General features: G+C 45.9%; 1 protein-coding gene across 20 annotated transcripts in view; it reads left to right on the plus strand.

Moving 5' to 3' along the window:
- Positions 1–17336, plus strand: part of LOC142558589 (G-protein coupled receptor-associated protein LMBRD2) — a 397689-nt gene that overhangs the window by 249133 nt on the left and 131220 nt on the right. For all 20 annotated transcript variants that reach the window (XR_012823027.1, XR_012823026.1, XR_012823030.1 and 17 more), the window contains 2 exons: positions 4579–4760; positions 6448–6690. Coding sequence is in view for 7 of the 20 variants with exons in the window: in XM_075670721.1 (XP_075526836.1) it covers positions 4579–4760; positions 6448–6690 (425 nt within the window). In the remaining 13 variants the exon portion in view is untranslated. The remainder of the gene's footprint in view (positions 1–4578; positions 4761–6447; positions 6691–17336) is intronic.

A 17336-nucleotide genomic window follows, 5' to 3' on the forward strand; every position in this document is an offset into this window, starting at 1 on the left:
CGACAGTCCGCAAAAACCGAACGCAATTCTGGCAGGGAGCTTCCAAAGCAGTCGAGGACTGTCAGGGACTGATAATCAGAGAGGTCCAGTGACTCGACATCAGGAGGGAGAAGCATGGTTTGCATGGGGAATTAGCTCCGGCGTGCTATCAGTGTCTGCTATGTTGCCATTGTGGCGATAGTTCCCTGAGCTCAAGTTAAGCACAGTGCACGAGCTGAGGAATGACACGCGGGAAGGCACCTCGATCCCCTCATTACAAAGCATACTATATTATGGGCAGAGCAGTTGTATTATTTGAAGCTTTTGCAACTAATACACCAAAGCAAACTTTACAAAAAAGGTGATGAAATTAATTCTGGTTGTTGTCTCTAGCAGCCATCGTCATCCTCCTTGGCCGCCTTTTATATATGGCTCACTTCAGCGCGTGTCTCGTGCTGTGAGCTGCAAGGTTACAAGAAAGGGAAGAATAAAAAAAAAGCTTCTTCTCCTGCCATCTGTCCAAATGGTTATCAGGTCTCTCGCTCACTGACTTAACCTCGGTCCCTACATTGTGGTGGCCTGGACATGATTGTATGGTGAGCACGTTATCATGGACGAGGCCACAAACAGGAGACTGACGACCAGCACAGAGGGCCTTGCCACGGTCCAGATTCACCTGCCGTCCTTTTGGCCACGATATCCTGTAGCCTAGTTTACTCAGGTGGAGGCCATCGTCGACCTTCGGTACATTACCTCACAGCATGCAAGGTTCCTCTGCGCTGTCTTGGCACTATCTGCAGAGGTGGTTGAGGAGTTACAAGATGTGGATGCACCCCCAACACCACCCCATCACCACTTCAAAGCGATGTTGCTACAATGCAAACCCGGTCTGTGCGCAGGTGCCTCCAGCAGCTTCTCAACGAAGAGGAGCTCGGCGACCGGCGATCGTTGGAAACTCTAGATCTTATGAGGCGGCTTCTCAGTGGCTGTAGACTGGGTGCAAACAGCCCACTGTTGTGTGAACTGTTCCTTCAGCGCCTGCCGCAGAAGCTGGTGGTCGCCTTGGCTATCACACCAGAAAACATGTCCCTTGACAATCTTGGCGAGATAGCCGACAGCATTGCTGATTATTCAGCAAGAGGTACTGTGGCAACAATGACCATTTCGCTGTCGCACCTTGAAGATCAGCAGTCTCGCCTTGAGCAAATGATCGGCAAACTTGCTGAGATCATTACTTCACTACGGTCCACTGTCACCAGCACGATCGCGGTTGCCGTTCTGGATTCCCTCCTCGGTCCAGCTGCAGTTCTGGCCCTCATCGTGGTACATACTGCTCGTATAACAACAAATTTGTTACCAGCACACGTTGGTGCCCTTCCTCTTACAGGGAAACATGCCACAGTCACTGATGGGGCCTGGCGACTCTTGTCGTACGACAAGCCATCTGCTTTACGTGCCTGACAGGATTGCCGTACAATACTTCCTCGTGGACACAGGTTCAGAGGTCAGCATCGTTCCTCCCGCGTGACTAGACTGTCAATGTGCCAAAAAAATATGCGCCCCTTCAAGCAGCCAACAGCTCTTCTATCATCACATATGGCCAGCACTCTCTCACAATCGACTAGGCTCTCCGAAGCACTTTCCGATGGGGGTTCATTGTTTCAGACATATGTATGGCCACCTTGGACACACATTTTCTGACCTACTTCGCCCTTAGTGTTAACCTCCGCACTCCCCACCTTGTGGACACTACGATTAGAATGTACTATACTAGGCATCCTCATGCCTATGCCATCAACCACTAGAACGGTACCACAAATACCGTCATCTGCGTTCCCTTCAATTCTATCAGACTTCCCAGCCATCACAAAACCTTCTAATCTCTAGATGCCGGTACGTCGCAATGTCACGCATCATGTCACCACAAGCCCCCCAGTGTTCTGTCAACCTAGACGCCTCGCTGCTGACCACCTCGCCGTAGCAAGGAGAGAATTCGACCACATGCTGCGACTGGGTATCACCCGTCCTTCATTGAGCAGTTGGTCCTCAGCTCTCCACATGGTACCAAAACGAGACCTATGGGATTGGTGCGGCAACTACCGTGTGCTCAATGCTTGCACCTTCCTGATCACTGTCCACTCCCTCACATTCATAACTTTACTGCCAACTAGCAGCTACGGTAATATTCAGCAAGATAGTTTTAGTGAAGGCCTACCATCAAATCCTTGCCGTTAATTTGGATAACCTCGTTAATTTAAATTTCATTGGACCAAAAGAAAATGCCTGAATTAACGAAATGTTGTGAATTATCAAGGTTACCAAGAGAACAGCAAACAAATACATCAACACGATCAACACAAAGCTAGAGCATTACGGATTACGTGGAGCACTTTTTACGCTTATGCAAAGCTACTTGAGTGATCGCCAGCAGCAGGTACAACTTAATAACTATAAATCAAGCTTTCGATCCCTAAACAGCAGAGTACCGCAGGGAAGCATGCTAGGGCCTCTACTCTACTATACTAGCTTGTTTTTCTTTTTAGGATCAGATTTATTGGAAATTCAAACCAGAGCAAATAAAGTACTTGCGAAATTGCATACCTAGTGTTTGAACAACTCGCTAACTACAAATACATCAAAAATAAAAGTGGTTCTATTTAGAGTTCAAAACAAGAAAGTCAACTTTGATTTAGTGCTTTTTCTTGGTACATCAAAAATTGAGGTGGTTCCTGCTGTGAAATATCTTGGTGTACTCTTTAATGAAAACATGTCCTGGGATTTGCAGTCTGATTCTGTTTGTTCCAGCCTTTCTCGCACATTTGGTATATTATCGCGCACATGTTTTCTTTTGCCTGAGAAAGTAAAACTGTTGTTGTATAATAAACTTTTCCTTTCAAAACTGTGCTATTGCTACCTTGTCTGAGGAACCACCACAATTTGCAACATTCTGAGGCTTTCTAGATTACAGAAAAGGGCTGTCCATTTGATTGTCAATGCTCTGTATAACGCACACACAGGGCCCATCTGTAAAAACCTAAACGTAATACCTGTTGTCGACTTGTACGATTCTTTACTAATGACATGCTACTAACAAGACATTAAAACAAACAATCTGTGCTTGAAAAAACTTGCTAATTTGACTGAAAGTGTGCATGTTGATGATACATGCGGAATCACTTTTTCGTGTACACCACGGACCCATACTATGGCCAACAAATGATCGCATATACATTGCCTACTCTTTTAAACAACCAGCATTGTTTTCTGTAATGCTGCTGCTGTTGAGTTTTGATTTTGTACTGGAAAGTTTTGCCAAGTTTTAGTAAATTTTGATGTGCATCAAAGTAAAATATTTCCTTTTTATTGTTAATTTCAACACTTTTAGTTTTATATTTTTCGGATGTATAGTTTTGGCATTATAAGCTTGTCGCATACGAACAATTTCTGTTGCCCTTGTCAAAGTGCAATTATCGGGTACAGACCCCGTCAAGCTTTTGGCATTTAGTCTGTGCCCCCAGCATTTTGTACATGCTATAATGTATCATAATGCTGAAATAAAATGAATGAATGAATGAATGAAACAAATCAGCAAATCCCTTTTGCACAGAAGCAGTTTGGAAGCTGCAGGTCTGGTCGTCTCATGACTGATAAGCAGTCACAGCAGCTTCTTTTGCATTGTGACCCTGCCGCAAGACCCACACCTTTACCCAAGGCATGCTTTTTGCTACTGCACACACAGCCCTGTAATTTTTTCACCAGTGAGCTAGTCGGCAACAGATTATCCGTCCGTCGCAATGTGGCCGATTGATTTCATGCTTCGGTATAGTGTAATGTAGACTTCGGTATTGCCTATGCATAGCACTGAGTCAAAACTAAACTGTTGCTCGTTGCAACCACTGTAAATGAAACCGGGGTCGCTATTGATGCAGTCATGGATGGATGGTGACCACGCAACTCTGAAGGCATGCAGCTGATGCGCACCAAGTCAAAACGAAACTACTGTTTGCCGCAACCGCTGCAGACGAAACCGTGGTCGCTATCGACACTGCACTCACAAATGCGGACTTAGCAGTTCTGAAGGCATGCAGCGAATGCACACTCAGTCAAAATGAAACTACTACTTGCCGCAACCGCTGTGGACGAAACCACGGTTGCGAGTGGCACGATCACAGATGCTAACTCTCTGCTCTGAAACGCACTTGTCCAATGCGTACTCCAAGTCAAAATGACTTGGAGTTAATGTTAGGCGCAGCCACTGTCGATGAAACTGTGGTTGCCATCGACGGGACCACGGATAGCGACTGTGCAGTTCTAAAGGCATTCAAATAACACATTGCGATGCGCAGTGGCAAATGCAATAAAAGGACTAAAAAGACAACTAGACATGAAGCATTCCGGCATTCCAGCCGTTTTTCACTGATCAAATTCGACCCCCACTCAGCGGGAGTCAAATGAACAATGTTTTACTGTAATCACATGAATAAACTGTCAGCAACACTTTGCATCAGTGGAATATCACAGTCGCTCTTACGTGGTTGAAAGTGCAGATTTGTAGGCGGCCGTGCCAGTTGCGATGAAGAATCTTGGTCCCTATTGCAGAATGGTACTGGCTGTGCCGGGTGCGCAGTGTGTGCCTGCGGGCGCTGTCCCTCCTGCTGGGTGTGTGGAGTGTGGTGGTTGTGTGGAGCGAGATGACCTTTTTCATTCGCTCGCCCATGGTGTCCCTCTTTGGGCTGTTCCACCGGGCGGCTGAGCGGCGGCACGACTACCTTGCCATTGAGGTCAGCACCAGTAAAGAACCATTCCAGAGCACTTGCAGGTGCAGCTTGGAATTGGACACCCAACTGTGAGCAGTCTACTTTTTAATAGTGTGATGAAAAGCTACCAACTGCTTTGGTGTAGTTACCACACCAAAACTGACAATTGGGTAAGTTGATAAGGCCTCATTTCTTTGAAATGGTGTCGCAGAAAAACACGAACACGGAACGAATGGTGCTTGTGTCCTTAGTGTCATTTCGTTCTCGTGTCATTTTGTGGTGCTGTTTAGAAGAAACGTACGACAGCAGAGACTAACTTTCAGCTGCTTTCTTATTGATGTGGTTCTTGCACCATTACATATGTGCAGTGATGCCTCACTTAAGGGCCCTGAACCACATTTCTTTGAGGCCTCAAAAATGTCTTTGAATGAATATGATACCCCCTAGGAATATATTTCAATAATTTTTCAAGAAGGTCTAGTACGAACTTAGATACTTCAAGAGCAACATTTACCTTTCCCATTTGCCCCCAATGTCCTCCATCCCAAAGGAGCACCATTGGCAGTAGAGTGGCTGCCTATGGTGTTACGGCGAGTGGGCACACCGCAGCAGGCCGCGGCAGTCGCAGTACTTACACTGTGCAGCAGACGCTACGTGTGGCTACGTGCAGGGCTGGAGTGCTCCAGCCTGGCTGTGCTACGTGGTGCAGACCGGGTTTGTTCTACATGGATGGTAGGAAATTTCAGGTCGCACACTTTCTAGCACTCAGTACAAAGCTCCATGTGAAGCCCGCCTAGCCAGGAGCAGCCGTGAGTGAACGCGCACTGGCGCACGTCCTTTGTAAATGCTAACCGCTGCTCACTGTGAGCCATGGCAAGCATGGCGTACACGTTTGGTCTGTGCTTAAGCTTCGCGCAGCTCAAGGCCAGCTGAGTGCTCAAGACTAATCGAAATTACCGAGAGCCAATGACTACGACACCGCTATAAGCCATGCGACCAAAGTTTCATTCTTGCGTGGGTGGGCAGGGCCACACGGGAGCAGACAGTAGTTAGCTCACGCTTTTCTATTGATGTCAGCTATTGGCCAATAGCAGCCGTGTATGGGAATTTACTATATGATGAAATAGGGCAGTCCCGAAAAAAGTGAGGAGAAGGGTTCCATCGAAAAGAGAGGCTTTGAAAATAAGGTGACTCCACTTGTGAGCCCCATGCACAGTGCATGAATTTGGCTGAGATGTTCAAAGTAGGATGTGGTATCCGCGATTGTTGGTTGAGGGTCTTTTTAAGACCAGAGTGAGCGTTAAGTTGATAAGCTTGCCACTGGCGATGGCCGAGAGGATCAGCTGCACTGAGGACTCAAGTTCATCGTGAGGTTGTTTGAGTAGATACAATGTTGAAGAGTGGGCACTTGGATATTTTACTGGTGTAAACAGCACCTTTCCACTTCAAATTTTGTTTATTCTGCAATGGTCAGTTTTTCAGACAAGAAAAAAAGTTGTGTCGAATGAGTCTCTGCGCTCTGTTGTTGTCTTTTTTTAAAGAGAATGCTGTAAAAGAAATATTAACTTTTAGCAGATGTATGCAAATCTGACTAACTCGTACATGAAAGACAGTGAAGCTGTATAAGGCAGTTCATAAATTTCATTTTTTATGCGGACATTTCAAGAAATGCCAACAAAGAGATCTGCACACTCTGACGACCTGTGTGCAGTTGATGAGCATTGTGACCCTGGGCTACCTGTGCGTGTGCGCCTACTACACCGTGTTCCGGGTGCGGGTTCTCAACTATTACTACCTGGCACCGCATCACCTGACGGATGCCTACAGCCTGGTCTTTGCGGGCATGCTGCTGTGCCGGCTCACGCCACCACTCTGCCTGAACTTTCTTGGCCTGCTGCACCTGGACACGCACGTATCCTCCGAGGCACACCGTGTCGAGACCGCCTACACCGAGGTTACCATTTTCTATTTAAACACTCTTTTGCGAGTAGAAATAGCTGCAACCGAGTGGCATGGGACACCAGGGGTGGTCAGGCCTGCCCCCTCTGTCCATTGATGAAAGTATATTAGGTGGACATGAGGGACAATAAAGGGCATACATTTTTTTGTTATTTAAATGGGATAATGAGTGTGTGATTCCATGCCACTTGGTTATTGGAGTCAGCTTCAGGTTGCCTATGGTGCATATGAGCTTGCATTACGTCATACAGTAGAATCTTAATGATACAAATTTCTTGGGAGCATGCCAAAATATTTGTATCATCCTGCATTCGTATGAGCCAAAACAAGCCAAGCTGAACACAAAAATGAACACAAACTTTATTGGGCGCCACTACTTCCGGCCAAAAAAGTCCGTAATGTTTATTTGCACCTTCCTGCCCTCGATGTCGCTGACAAGACCCGCCTGAAAGGCATAAAATCATGCAGCAGTTTTGTCGCTCAGGCTGCCGGCACTTGCAGTGCAGTGCAGAACATAGAGAGCGTGAGGGGTTTCTGACAGTGGACGGCAGTTGTTCACACACATTTGGCGTCTTCACCATCCCTGTCAATCTCCATTTAATTTACTTAATCGACCAAGCCTTAAATGGACCTTAACACGCAGGTTGCAACGTTGTCATCAGCGGTGACAAAGACTTGAGTGAAAGCTTGAGTTTCCAGACTCTCCCAGCCTTCGTTCACCAAGTCCTCATCAGGCTCTTCATTATCTCCCATCGGAGCAGCATCCATTCCCATGCAAAATCCACACTTGTGAAAACAGTTTGTGATTGTGTCCGAGGTTACATGGTCCCAAGACATGGCCAAGAAATGCAATGCATCTAGTAGACTGATCCACAGATTCTCACTTTGCGATCAATTTTTGCCAGGGGATGCCTTACTAAAAGTCATGTCAAGTGATGCTTCACGTTCTGAATTATCCTCGTGTCCAGTGGCTGCAGATGGCTTGTAGCCAGCCTGCTTTCTGCTCGCTTATCTTCTTCATCCATGCCTGACTGTCCCCTAATATATTCAAGTTCTAGTCTCTCTGCTTAGAACGCTTCGTATGTTTCCTTCCTGCATCTGCGGCAGCACTTTCATTAGCAACAGCACATGTGTGATGTCACATCATGTGTATTCATGCACTGAATGCACCACAGGAGAGGTCCCCCATCACTGATGATATGCATGAAGCATGCACTCCGGCAAATATTTTGAAAAGTCAAAATACTATGTCAGTAAAGAAGGTTGTTCAAGAGAGCTACCCCATACTGTTAATTAATGAATTACACTGGGCACATCTCATTCACATGAACTTCGTTGATACATATTACCATGTCAACAGTTCTGTTTACAATAATTAGCAAGAATGAAAGCACCGGCACAATATCGCTTCTTCGGCGGTATTTGAACCTGCACCGTTTTGCAGTCGCTAAACGTTGGCTACTGTCCGTTTCCCTTTTGTGTCGACAGCTTCAGAAAGCATGTACAACCAGCAAAGCGAGCGGAGCCTGTCGGGCCGGCGTCGGCAGCTTTTCATATGCATGCAAGTCTCAAAGGCCATGCTTCGATTAGAGTAGTTTTGTTGATCCCCCGTGCGGTGGCACTGGAAAAATTCTCCTTCTCCGTTAAAAAAAAAAAAAAAACTGTATTTTGTTATTGTTTCTACAAGTTATGCTTGACTTTTTGTTGCATTGCATAGCAACGGAAGCAAGTACTGTATTACGCAACAATATAAAAAATAAAAACATTAACCCATGAAGTATTAAAAAAAGAGAGAGAAAAACACTACTTCTTCATAAGATTTGAACCTCAGTGTTTTGCATGAGAAGCAGACATTCTACCTCTGCACCATGGTGCCATGTGTGCTACCTATCACAGCACCCCCAACTGTGTTATGTTCTTTTGACGTCACTTTCATTGCATTGAAAGTGCAGCCGTTACAGATACTCTCCATGTTCCGGTACACTGTAACTAAACAGACACATGCAGCAGCACGCAACAGCCCGTAATGGCAATGGCAGTTTGGCTTTCTCTTTCCGATTGGATCGCCTGTGTGAAAGTGCGGCGTAGCAATAAAAGGGGGGGGGGGGGGTGAGAAGACAAGCTAGCGTGAAATGGATGACGTAGACTTGTCAGGCGCATGTCTCCCCCTGGATTTTCAGGTTTCATGCCAAGTGCACTTTGTATGCTACACAGCTAGTGGCGGCGACGGGAAGGTGAAGGGAGGTGAGTGTGAAAAGGAGGAAAGGAGGGCCGCTGCCGCTCGAACAGCAAAGACTGTAGGGGAAGGAAAGGGGGTGCAAAAAGGGCCAGCAGCCGTGCATTAGCCAGAGCGGCTATGCTCCATCTCCGAGACCAGCCGGGTCACCCTGCTCATGTGCACCAGTCATTGGTGCACTTGTATCATCTACGAAGGCTTGAGAAACCGTTTGTGTAAACCTGAATCACAGCATATTCTATATAACGTAGCGCGTCTGAAGCATTTTTAAATGCATATCATTGCGAAATTCGGATCAACTGTAATTGTATCATTGAGATTCTACTGTACTTGCAGTTGGAAACTGCATTGAGTGATGTGGGATTGACGTATGCAAACCCGTCTGGTCAAGATGAAATGTGACAAAAAAAGACTCACACTGAGCAAATAAAGCTTTAATAGCAAGATGTTCTGGCTTCCGTACGAAAGCCTTATTCACAATGGGGCAATAAAATGGAAGTGCCTGTTTAAGTAGGTTCTAGCATGTGACGCAAACACCACGCATGAGACGGGGGGGAGGGTTCCTTCATTTCTAGTGAGCGTGTGTCCTGTTGATTGTATCTTCAGGGTGCAGGTGTGAGTTCCAGTTTATTTCCTGGGCAATTAGACTAGAGTACATCCAGTCTATATTGTGTTCACGTCGTTGCTGCATGCTCTTATCCACATCAGTCTGGTGTTGGTGCAGCCACTGTGTAAAGTTGCCCTTCTCTGCAATGTATGTGGTATCGCAATCCTCACAGGGGATCTTGTAAACAACAGTGCAGTAGGAAGCCAGTTTATATCAAAACTACACCGTATTGACACTGATGCACCCATACCGTAAGTCACGTATGAATGCACCCTGTGACTCCATTGCAATATGTGCAACCAATATCCTCATCAGTCGGCAACGAGAATCAACCAGGCTGCAAAATTCAAAAGTGGCCTTCATTGCAAAATTTCCTACCGTGAAATTCCGAACAAACACCCCCCCTCAAGCAAGTCCAAATTACTGGCAAAGTATGTGGGGAGGAGTGCTATCTCAGAATGCCGCCAAAATTCAAGATGGCGACAACAAAAATTTCCTGCAAAAAGAAATATGCAGTGGGCATAAATTAAAAATTTTATTTAACATGAACTTTATTAAGCCAAAGATTTGTTAGTGCTGTTCGTCGCTCTTAAAGTCAAGCTCAGCTGCAGTGCATGGCTACCGACGGCGGACAGCGCACCGCGGCTTTGCCATGTTCGCATCGCAGCTGGTGACGCTGCAGGTATCAGCATGTTTTCTTCTCTGTGTGAAATTATTGCAAAGAGAGGGTAAAGCAGCAACAGTGGTAACAAAACATTGCTGCCTGGGAGCATCGGCGGTTTGTTCTGAAGTGCCATCTGCTACAGATTCAAAGTGAGCTGGAAAACACCTAGCAACGATATTGGTGGCGAGCGATCAGCGGTGGTGAGCTTAGCCGCAACCACTCCTCTGCCGCTGAGTACCCACGTCGCTTTGCCACAGGGAGATTCTCTGTGCTGTCTGACAGGCAGATCTTGCCTTTTGCCAGCAAGACCACTCTTGGCCAATGGTCTGCGAACTCCAAATGGCGTGCGGCGAGTTTCCGTTTCAGTAATAGGGACGCACTTAAAAAAAAAAATTTTAGAAGCCACGGAAACTTCTTTTCATTAAGTGGATGTGCCAAGCCAGTGTTGCCTGGGTGTGGTGCGTGATAAGAGCATGCATGGGTGGGGGCGTTTGCTCGGAATTTTACGGTAGTTGATTCCTGCTCATTTGTTACAAACCTCCCTCGTGAACACGAATGAAAAAAATTTGGAGGACGCTTAAGCTTTGCCTTTAGCAGTGGAACATGGTAGCATTCAAAGGTCCCTGACTGCTTCTCACGCTTCTTGGCAACTGGAATGTATATAAACGTAATGTTTGCCGGGAAATGCTGGCTGTAAACTCTATGCGCGAAGGCGGGCTTTCTGGTAGAAATGTGGCCTCTTGCGTGGGCTGCGATGCGATGGAACTGGAGGTACTGCAAGGAATCGGGTGCACCGCTCTGTGACCCCCAAAACATTTGCACGCCAGCGCATGCAAATGGCAAATGCCACGGCTAGTCTGTGAATCGTAGAAACGCTGGAAAAGGGGTTTCTTTGAGTTTTCGCGTAACAGAAATATGTTCTCTTGTATAGTCAAATTACAATCCAAGAGATATCATCCCTGTAGGTTGTGTGTAAGTCATAGTACAATTTTTTCACATATTTTAGCTTGAGAAATTTATTTAATTCAGTAAATTCCTTGCCTCACTTGGAGAGCCTAGGCATAGGTGGTTCGAAAATCTTTTCGACAAAACGACATCCGACACCGATGTGGGATGCCAATGCCGAATTTTCTGCGACACCGTCTCCTTAACGATATCATGTTAAAACACTCGGCATGAACACCGTGGGCCCAAAATCACACAGTAGTGAGTTTTGCATGCCTCTGCCACGTGGATCTCTCGCATGAGCTACCAAAGTGCAGACATGGCGTGAGGTGGCTTCATTACATCCGCAGTACAAGTAGAGTCCTTTGATACTGGTCATGAAACTACTTTGTCTCGAGAGCTTCATGGACTACCAACAGTGACCACACGGCAGCACTTGGCAAGCTGCCCAGCAGCTGACTTGTGGTGTGTTCATCTGTAGCAGCTTTATGCACTCTTTCTTTGTGTGCATAGGAGCTTGAATGGTCCTCAGGCACAGCAATGCTGAAGACCTGTTGTCCGCAGCAGGGTCATTCCGGCTACAGAGGAACGGACGAAACATTAATAAAATCAACCACTAAGTTAGCATTGCACAGATGTGATTGCTGCAGCACCTGTACATTTATATATACTAAGTGTTTCAGCTAATGTTAGCCAAGCTGTTAAAGAAAGAAAGAAAGAAAGGAAAAAAAGAGAGAGAGATGGTGCAAGATATGATTATGAGACCTATGGTTTCGGTTGTGAGACCGTGTTTTCTTTTTTTTAACTGTTGGCTAACAGGATGCCTTATATAAAGTAAGTAGGAATGGGCTACTGAAGCTGAAATGCACAGTTGTCAGCCCTTGCCAGTCCTTCAAATCGAGTTTCAGGCTGTGTCAATCTTGTTCAGCAAATCTTAGGCCTAGCTCAGCAGAGTTCGTGCACCCACCACCTACAAATCTGAACTAAAAGATAAACAGTTGCAATGAAGAAAACTAGTTTTCTAGTTTTGTTTTGGCCGAAGTGATTTGAAGTGTTGTATGGTGAACACACAAGTAGTGGGAAGTGGCGGCACTGCACAGAGCCAACGTAGGTTTATCGTCGTTGTCAATCAAAGGCTGTTGATCGCACTTGCCAGCGCTTCCATGAACGAAATGTGACTACATATATTTGTGCAATAGAATTCTGTAAATTCGATGCCGGTTAATTAGATTTTTTGGTTAACTCGATCCTGACCGAAGGTACCGGCCAGTACCTTGCTCATTATTTCAATGCTAAAATTGTCATTTTCCTATAATTTAAACTTGACCAGTCTGCATGCATGCCCTAATGTGTGCCTATGAACCTGACCAAAGATCAAGCTCGGACAGTGAATGTGTTAGCACACATCATCTCCCATCAAAAACGACTATTTTTGGCCTGCGCTAGGAAGATCTTAAAGCAATAATGGTAGCTCACAATGTGTGATTATGGTATTTACCAGATTGTAACGGGCACCTTCTCTTTCCAAAGGAAATATGGTTGAAGGTTGCCTGCACGGTACAAGTGGATATACAGTAGGCTCCCTTTGAGAGGAACTTGAAGGGACCATGAAAATTTGTTCGTTTTATCAGAAGTTCATCCTATCAGAAGAATAGAATAATTCATCATCATCATCATCATCAGCCTAGTTACGCCCACTGCAGGGCAAAGGCCTCTCCCATACTTCTCCAACTACCCCGGTCATGTACTAATTGTGGCCATGTTGTCCCTGCAAACGTCTTAATGTCATCCGCCCACCTAACTTTCTGCCGCCCCCTGCTACGCATCCCTTCCCTTGGAATCCAGTCCGTAACCCTTAGTGACCATCGGTTATCTTCCCTCCTCATTACATGTCCGGCCCATGCCCATTTCTTTTTCTTGATTTCAACTAAGATGTCGTTTACCCGCGTTTGTTGCCTCACCCAATCTGCTCTTTTCTTATCCCTTAACGTCACACCCATCATTCTTCTTTCCATAGCTCGTTGCGTCGTCCTCAATTTCAGCAGAACCCTTTTCGTAAGTCTCCAGGTTTCTGCCCCATATGTGAGTACTGGTAACACACAGCTGTTATACACTTTCCTTTTGAGGGATAGTGGCAACCTGCTGTTCATGATTTGAGAATGCCTGCCAAACGCACCCCAGCCCATTCTTATTCTTCTGGTTATTTCAGTCTCATGATCCGGATCCGTGGTCACTACCTGCCCTAAGTAGATGTAGTCCCTTACCCCTTCCAGTGCTTCGCTACCTATCGTAAACTGCTGTTCTCTTCCGAGCCTGTTAAACATTACTTTAGTTTTCTGCAGATTAATTTTCAGACCCACCCTTCTGCTTTGCCTCTCCAGGTCAGTGAGCATGCATTGCAATTGGTCTCCTGAGTTACTAAGCAAGGCAATATCATCAGTGAATCGCAAGTTGCTAAGGTATTCTCCATCAACTTTTATCCCCAATTCTTCCCACTCCAGGCCTCTGAATACCTCCTGTAAACATGCTGTGAATAGCATTGGAGATATCGTATCTCCCTGTCTGACGCCTTTCTTTATAGGGATTTTGTTGCTTTCTTTGTGGAGGACTACGGTAGCTGTGGAGCCGCTATAGATATCTTCCAGTATCTTTACATATGGCTCATCTACACCCTGATTCCGTAATGCCTCCATGACTGCTGAGGTTTCGACTGAATCAAACGCTTTCTCGTAATCAATGAAAGCTATATATAACGGTTGGTTATATTCTGCACATTTCTCTATCCCTTGATTGATAGTGTGAATATGGTCTATTGTTGAGTAGCCTTTACGGAATCCTGCCTGGTCCTTTGGTTGACAGAAGTCTAAGGTGTTCCTGATTCTATTTGCGATTGCCTTAGTAAATACTTTGTAGGCAACGGACAGTAAGCTGATCGGTCTATAATTTTTCAAGTCTTTGGCGTCCCCTTTCTTATGGATTAGGATTATGTTAGTGTTCTTCCAAGATTCCGGTACGCTCGAGGTTATGAGGCATTGCGTATACAGGGTGGCCAGTTTCTCTAGAACAATCTGACCACCATCCTTCAACAAATCTGCTGTTACCTGATCCTCCCCGGCTGCCTTCCCCCTTTGCATAGCTCCTAAGGCTTTCTTTATTTCATCTGGCGTTACCTGTGGGATTTCGAATTCCTCTAGGCTATTCTCTCTTCCACTATCGTCGTGGGTGCCACTGGTACTGTATAAATCTCTATAGAACTCCTCAGCCACTTGAACTATCTCATCCATATTAGTAACGATATTGCCGGCTTTGTCTCTTAACGCACACATCTGATTCTTGCCTATTCATAGTTTCTTCTTCACTGTTTTTAGGCTTCCTCCGTTCCTGAGAGCCTGTTCAATTCTATCCATATTATAGTTCCTGATGTCCGCTGTCTTACGCTTGTTGATTAACTTAGAAAGTTCTGCCAGTTCTATTCTAGCTGTAGGGTTAGAGGCTTTCATACATTGGCGTTTCTTGATCAGATCTTTCGTCTCCTGCGATAGCTTACTGGTTTCCTGTCTAACGGAGTTACCACCGACTTCTATTGCGCACTCCTTAATGGTTCCCATGAGATAGTCGTTCATTGCTTCAACACTAAGGTCCTCTTCCTGAGTTAAAGCCGAATACCTGTTCTGTAGCTTGATCCGGAATTCCTCTAGTTTCCCTCTTACCGCTAATTCATTGATTGGCTTCTTGTGTACCAGTTTCTTCCGTTCCCTCCTCAAGTCTAGGCTAATTCGAGTTCTTACCATCCTATGGTCACTGCAGCGTACCTTGCCGAGTACGTCTACATCTTGTATGATGCCAGGGTTCGTGCAGAGTATGAAGTCGAATTCATTTCTAGTCTCACCATTCGGGCTCCTCCACGTCCACATTCGACTAACCCGCTTGCGGAAAAAGGTGTTCATTATCCGCATATTATTCTGTTCTGCAAACTCTACTAATAATTCTCCTCTGCTATTCCTAGAGCCTATGCCATATTCCCCCACTAATTCTCCTCTGCTATTCCTAGAGCCTATGCCATATTCCCCCACTGACTTGTCTCCAGCCTGCTTCTTGCCTACCCTGGCATTGAAGTCGCCCATCAGTATAGTGTATCTTGTTTTGACTTTACCCATCGCCGATTCCACGTCTTCATAAAAGCTTTCGACTTCCTGGTCATCATGACTGCATGTAGGGGCATAGACTTGTACCACCTTCAATTTGTACCTCTTATTAAGTTTCACAACAAGACCTGCCACCCTCTCGTTAATGCTATAGAATTCCTGTATGTTACCAGCTATTTCCTTATTAATCAGGAATCCGACTCCTAGTTCTCGTCTCTCCGCTAAGCCCCGGTAACACAGTACATGCCCGCTTTTTAGCACTGTATATGCTTCTTTTGTCCTCCTAACCTCACTGAGCCCTATTATATCCCATTTACTACCCTCTAATTCCTCCAATAACACTGCTAGACTCGCCTCACTAGATAGCGTTCTAACGTTAAACGTTGCCAGGTTCAGATTCCAATGGCGGCCTGTCCGGAGCCAGGTATTCTTAGCACCCTCTGCAGCGTTACAGATCTGACCGCCGCCGTGGTCAGTTGCTTCGCGGCTGCTGGGGACTGAGGGCCGGGGTTTGATTGTTGTATTCATATAGGAGGTTGTGGCCAAGTACTTCACCAGGGTGGCCAATCCTGCTCTGGTGAGAGAGTGCGTTACCGGTTCTGGTCACCGGGATCAGGCCGCACTCCAGGCCTGTTTGTGCAATTTTCTCAACACACGGTTTTTTCTTTCTTTTTTTTTTTGTATTTCCCGGAGGAGAATTGAGAATTTCGCGGCACCGGGATTTGAATCACGGTCCTCTTGCACTGGAGACGGATACTCTACCGTCCCCGCAGGAGTTAAATTAAAAATTGAATTATGGTGTTTTGCGTGACAAAAACCACTTTCTGATTATGCACGCCGTAGTGGAGGACTCCGAAAATTTCGACCACCTGGGGTTCTTTAACGTGCACCTAATTCTAAGTACACGGGTGTTTTCGCATTTCGCCCCCATCGAAATGCGGCCGCCGTGGCCGGGGTCCGATCCCGCGACCTCGTGCTCAGCAGTCTAACACCATGACCACTGAGCAACCACGGCGGGTCCCGCAGGAGTTTTACGCCTCATTTATTCTACAGTGGCGCCGTATTTGATCAGTCAAGGTGGACCAATCTGAGCTCGGTTATACCGCATGGATGGCACTCGGCTAGAGAACCTGGTATTTATGACCTGCACATGTGTGGCCACACATAATTGAGGATATATAATTTTTTTTTTTTTAGGAGGGTTTCCGTGCAGTGATAAAAAGGAAGGAAAATACCTTAAAAGAAAGAAAAAAAAAAGGAACATAACATGTGATTTGAACTCGTGATCCTTCAATGTTGCCCGGAAAGGTAGCTCAGTCGGTTGGTTCGTCAAGCCAGCGGTTACTTTCAAGCGCTATAGCTCCTGCTCCGAGCCTCATACTTATGTGGAAAGGGGCTGGTGTTGTATAGGAATAGTATAGGAATAGTATAGTTCTAGCGTCTAGGAAAAGCTTTAACAGGTGCGAGGACGGCACGCATAGCGTGGGAAGCTAGCCGCCGGAATAGCTATCTTCGAGAGCTATTCTATATTATATTATATTATACTTCGAGAGCTATGACTGATGCTTTTCTATATATATGTATTCATCTCATCTATGCGATCGCATGCGCGTGCTGTTTCTTTGTCTCTGCGTGTAGTAGTTAAGAGAGCCAGTTTAAGGGCGGAGAAGAGGGAAGGAAAGGAAAGCAAACTTGCAGGGCTGTGGTTTTAAAGCGCAACCGTGGTAGAGAAACGGAAAGGCGATATAAGCATGCGTGGCCATGATACGCACACGACAAACTGCCTTACAATATTTAGAATTGAGGGGTAGTTTCGTTAACAAACTATAACACGGCAATCAGCACTCGAATATAATTATAACCCTAATAATAATTGTAAATATTCATCTCATCTATAGGATCTAAAGCGCGCGCTGTTTCTTGCCTCTGCGTGTAGTAGTTAAGAGAGCCAGTTTAAGGGCGGAGAAGAGGGAAGGAAAAGAAAGCAAACTTGCAGCGCCGTGGTTTTAAGGCGCAACCGTGGTAGAGAAACGGAAAGGCGATA

This window comes from Dermacentor variabilis, chromosome 9 (assembly GCF_050947875.1).
Source record: "Dermacentor variabilis isolate Ectoservices chromosome 9, ASM5094787v1, whole genome shotgun sequence".
Classification (NCBI taxonomy): domain Eukaryota; kingdom Metazoa; phylum Arthropoda; class Arachnida; order Ixodida; family Ixodidae; genus Dermacentor; species Dermacentor variabilis.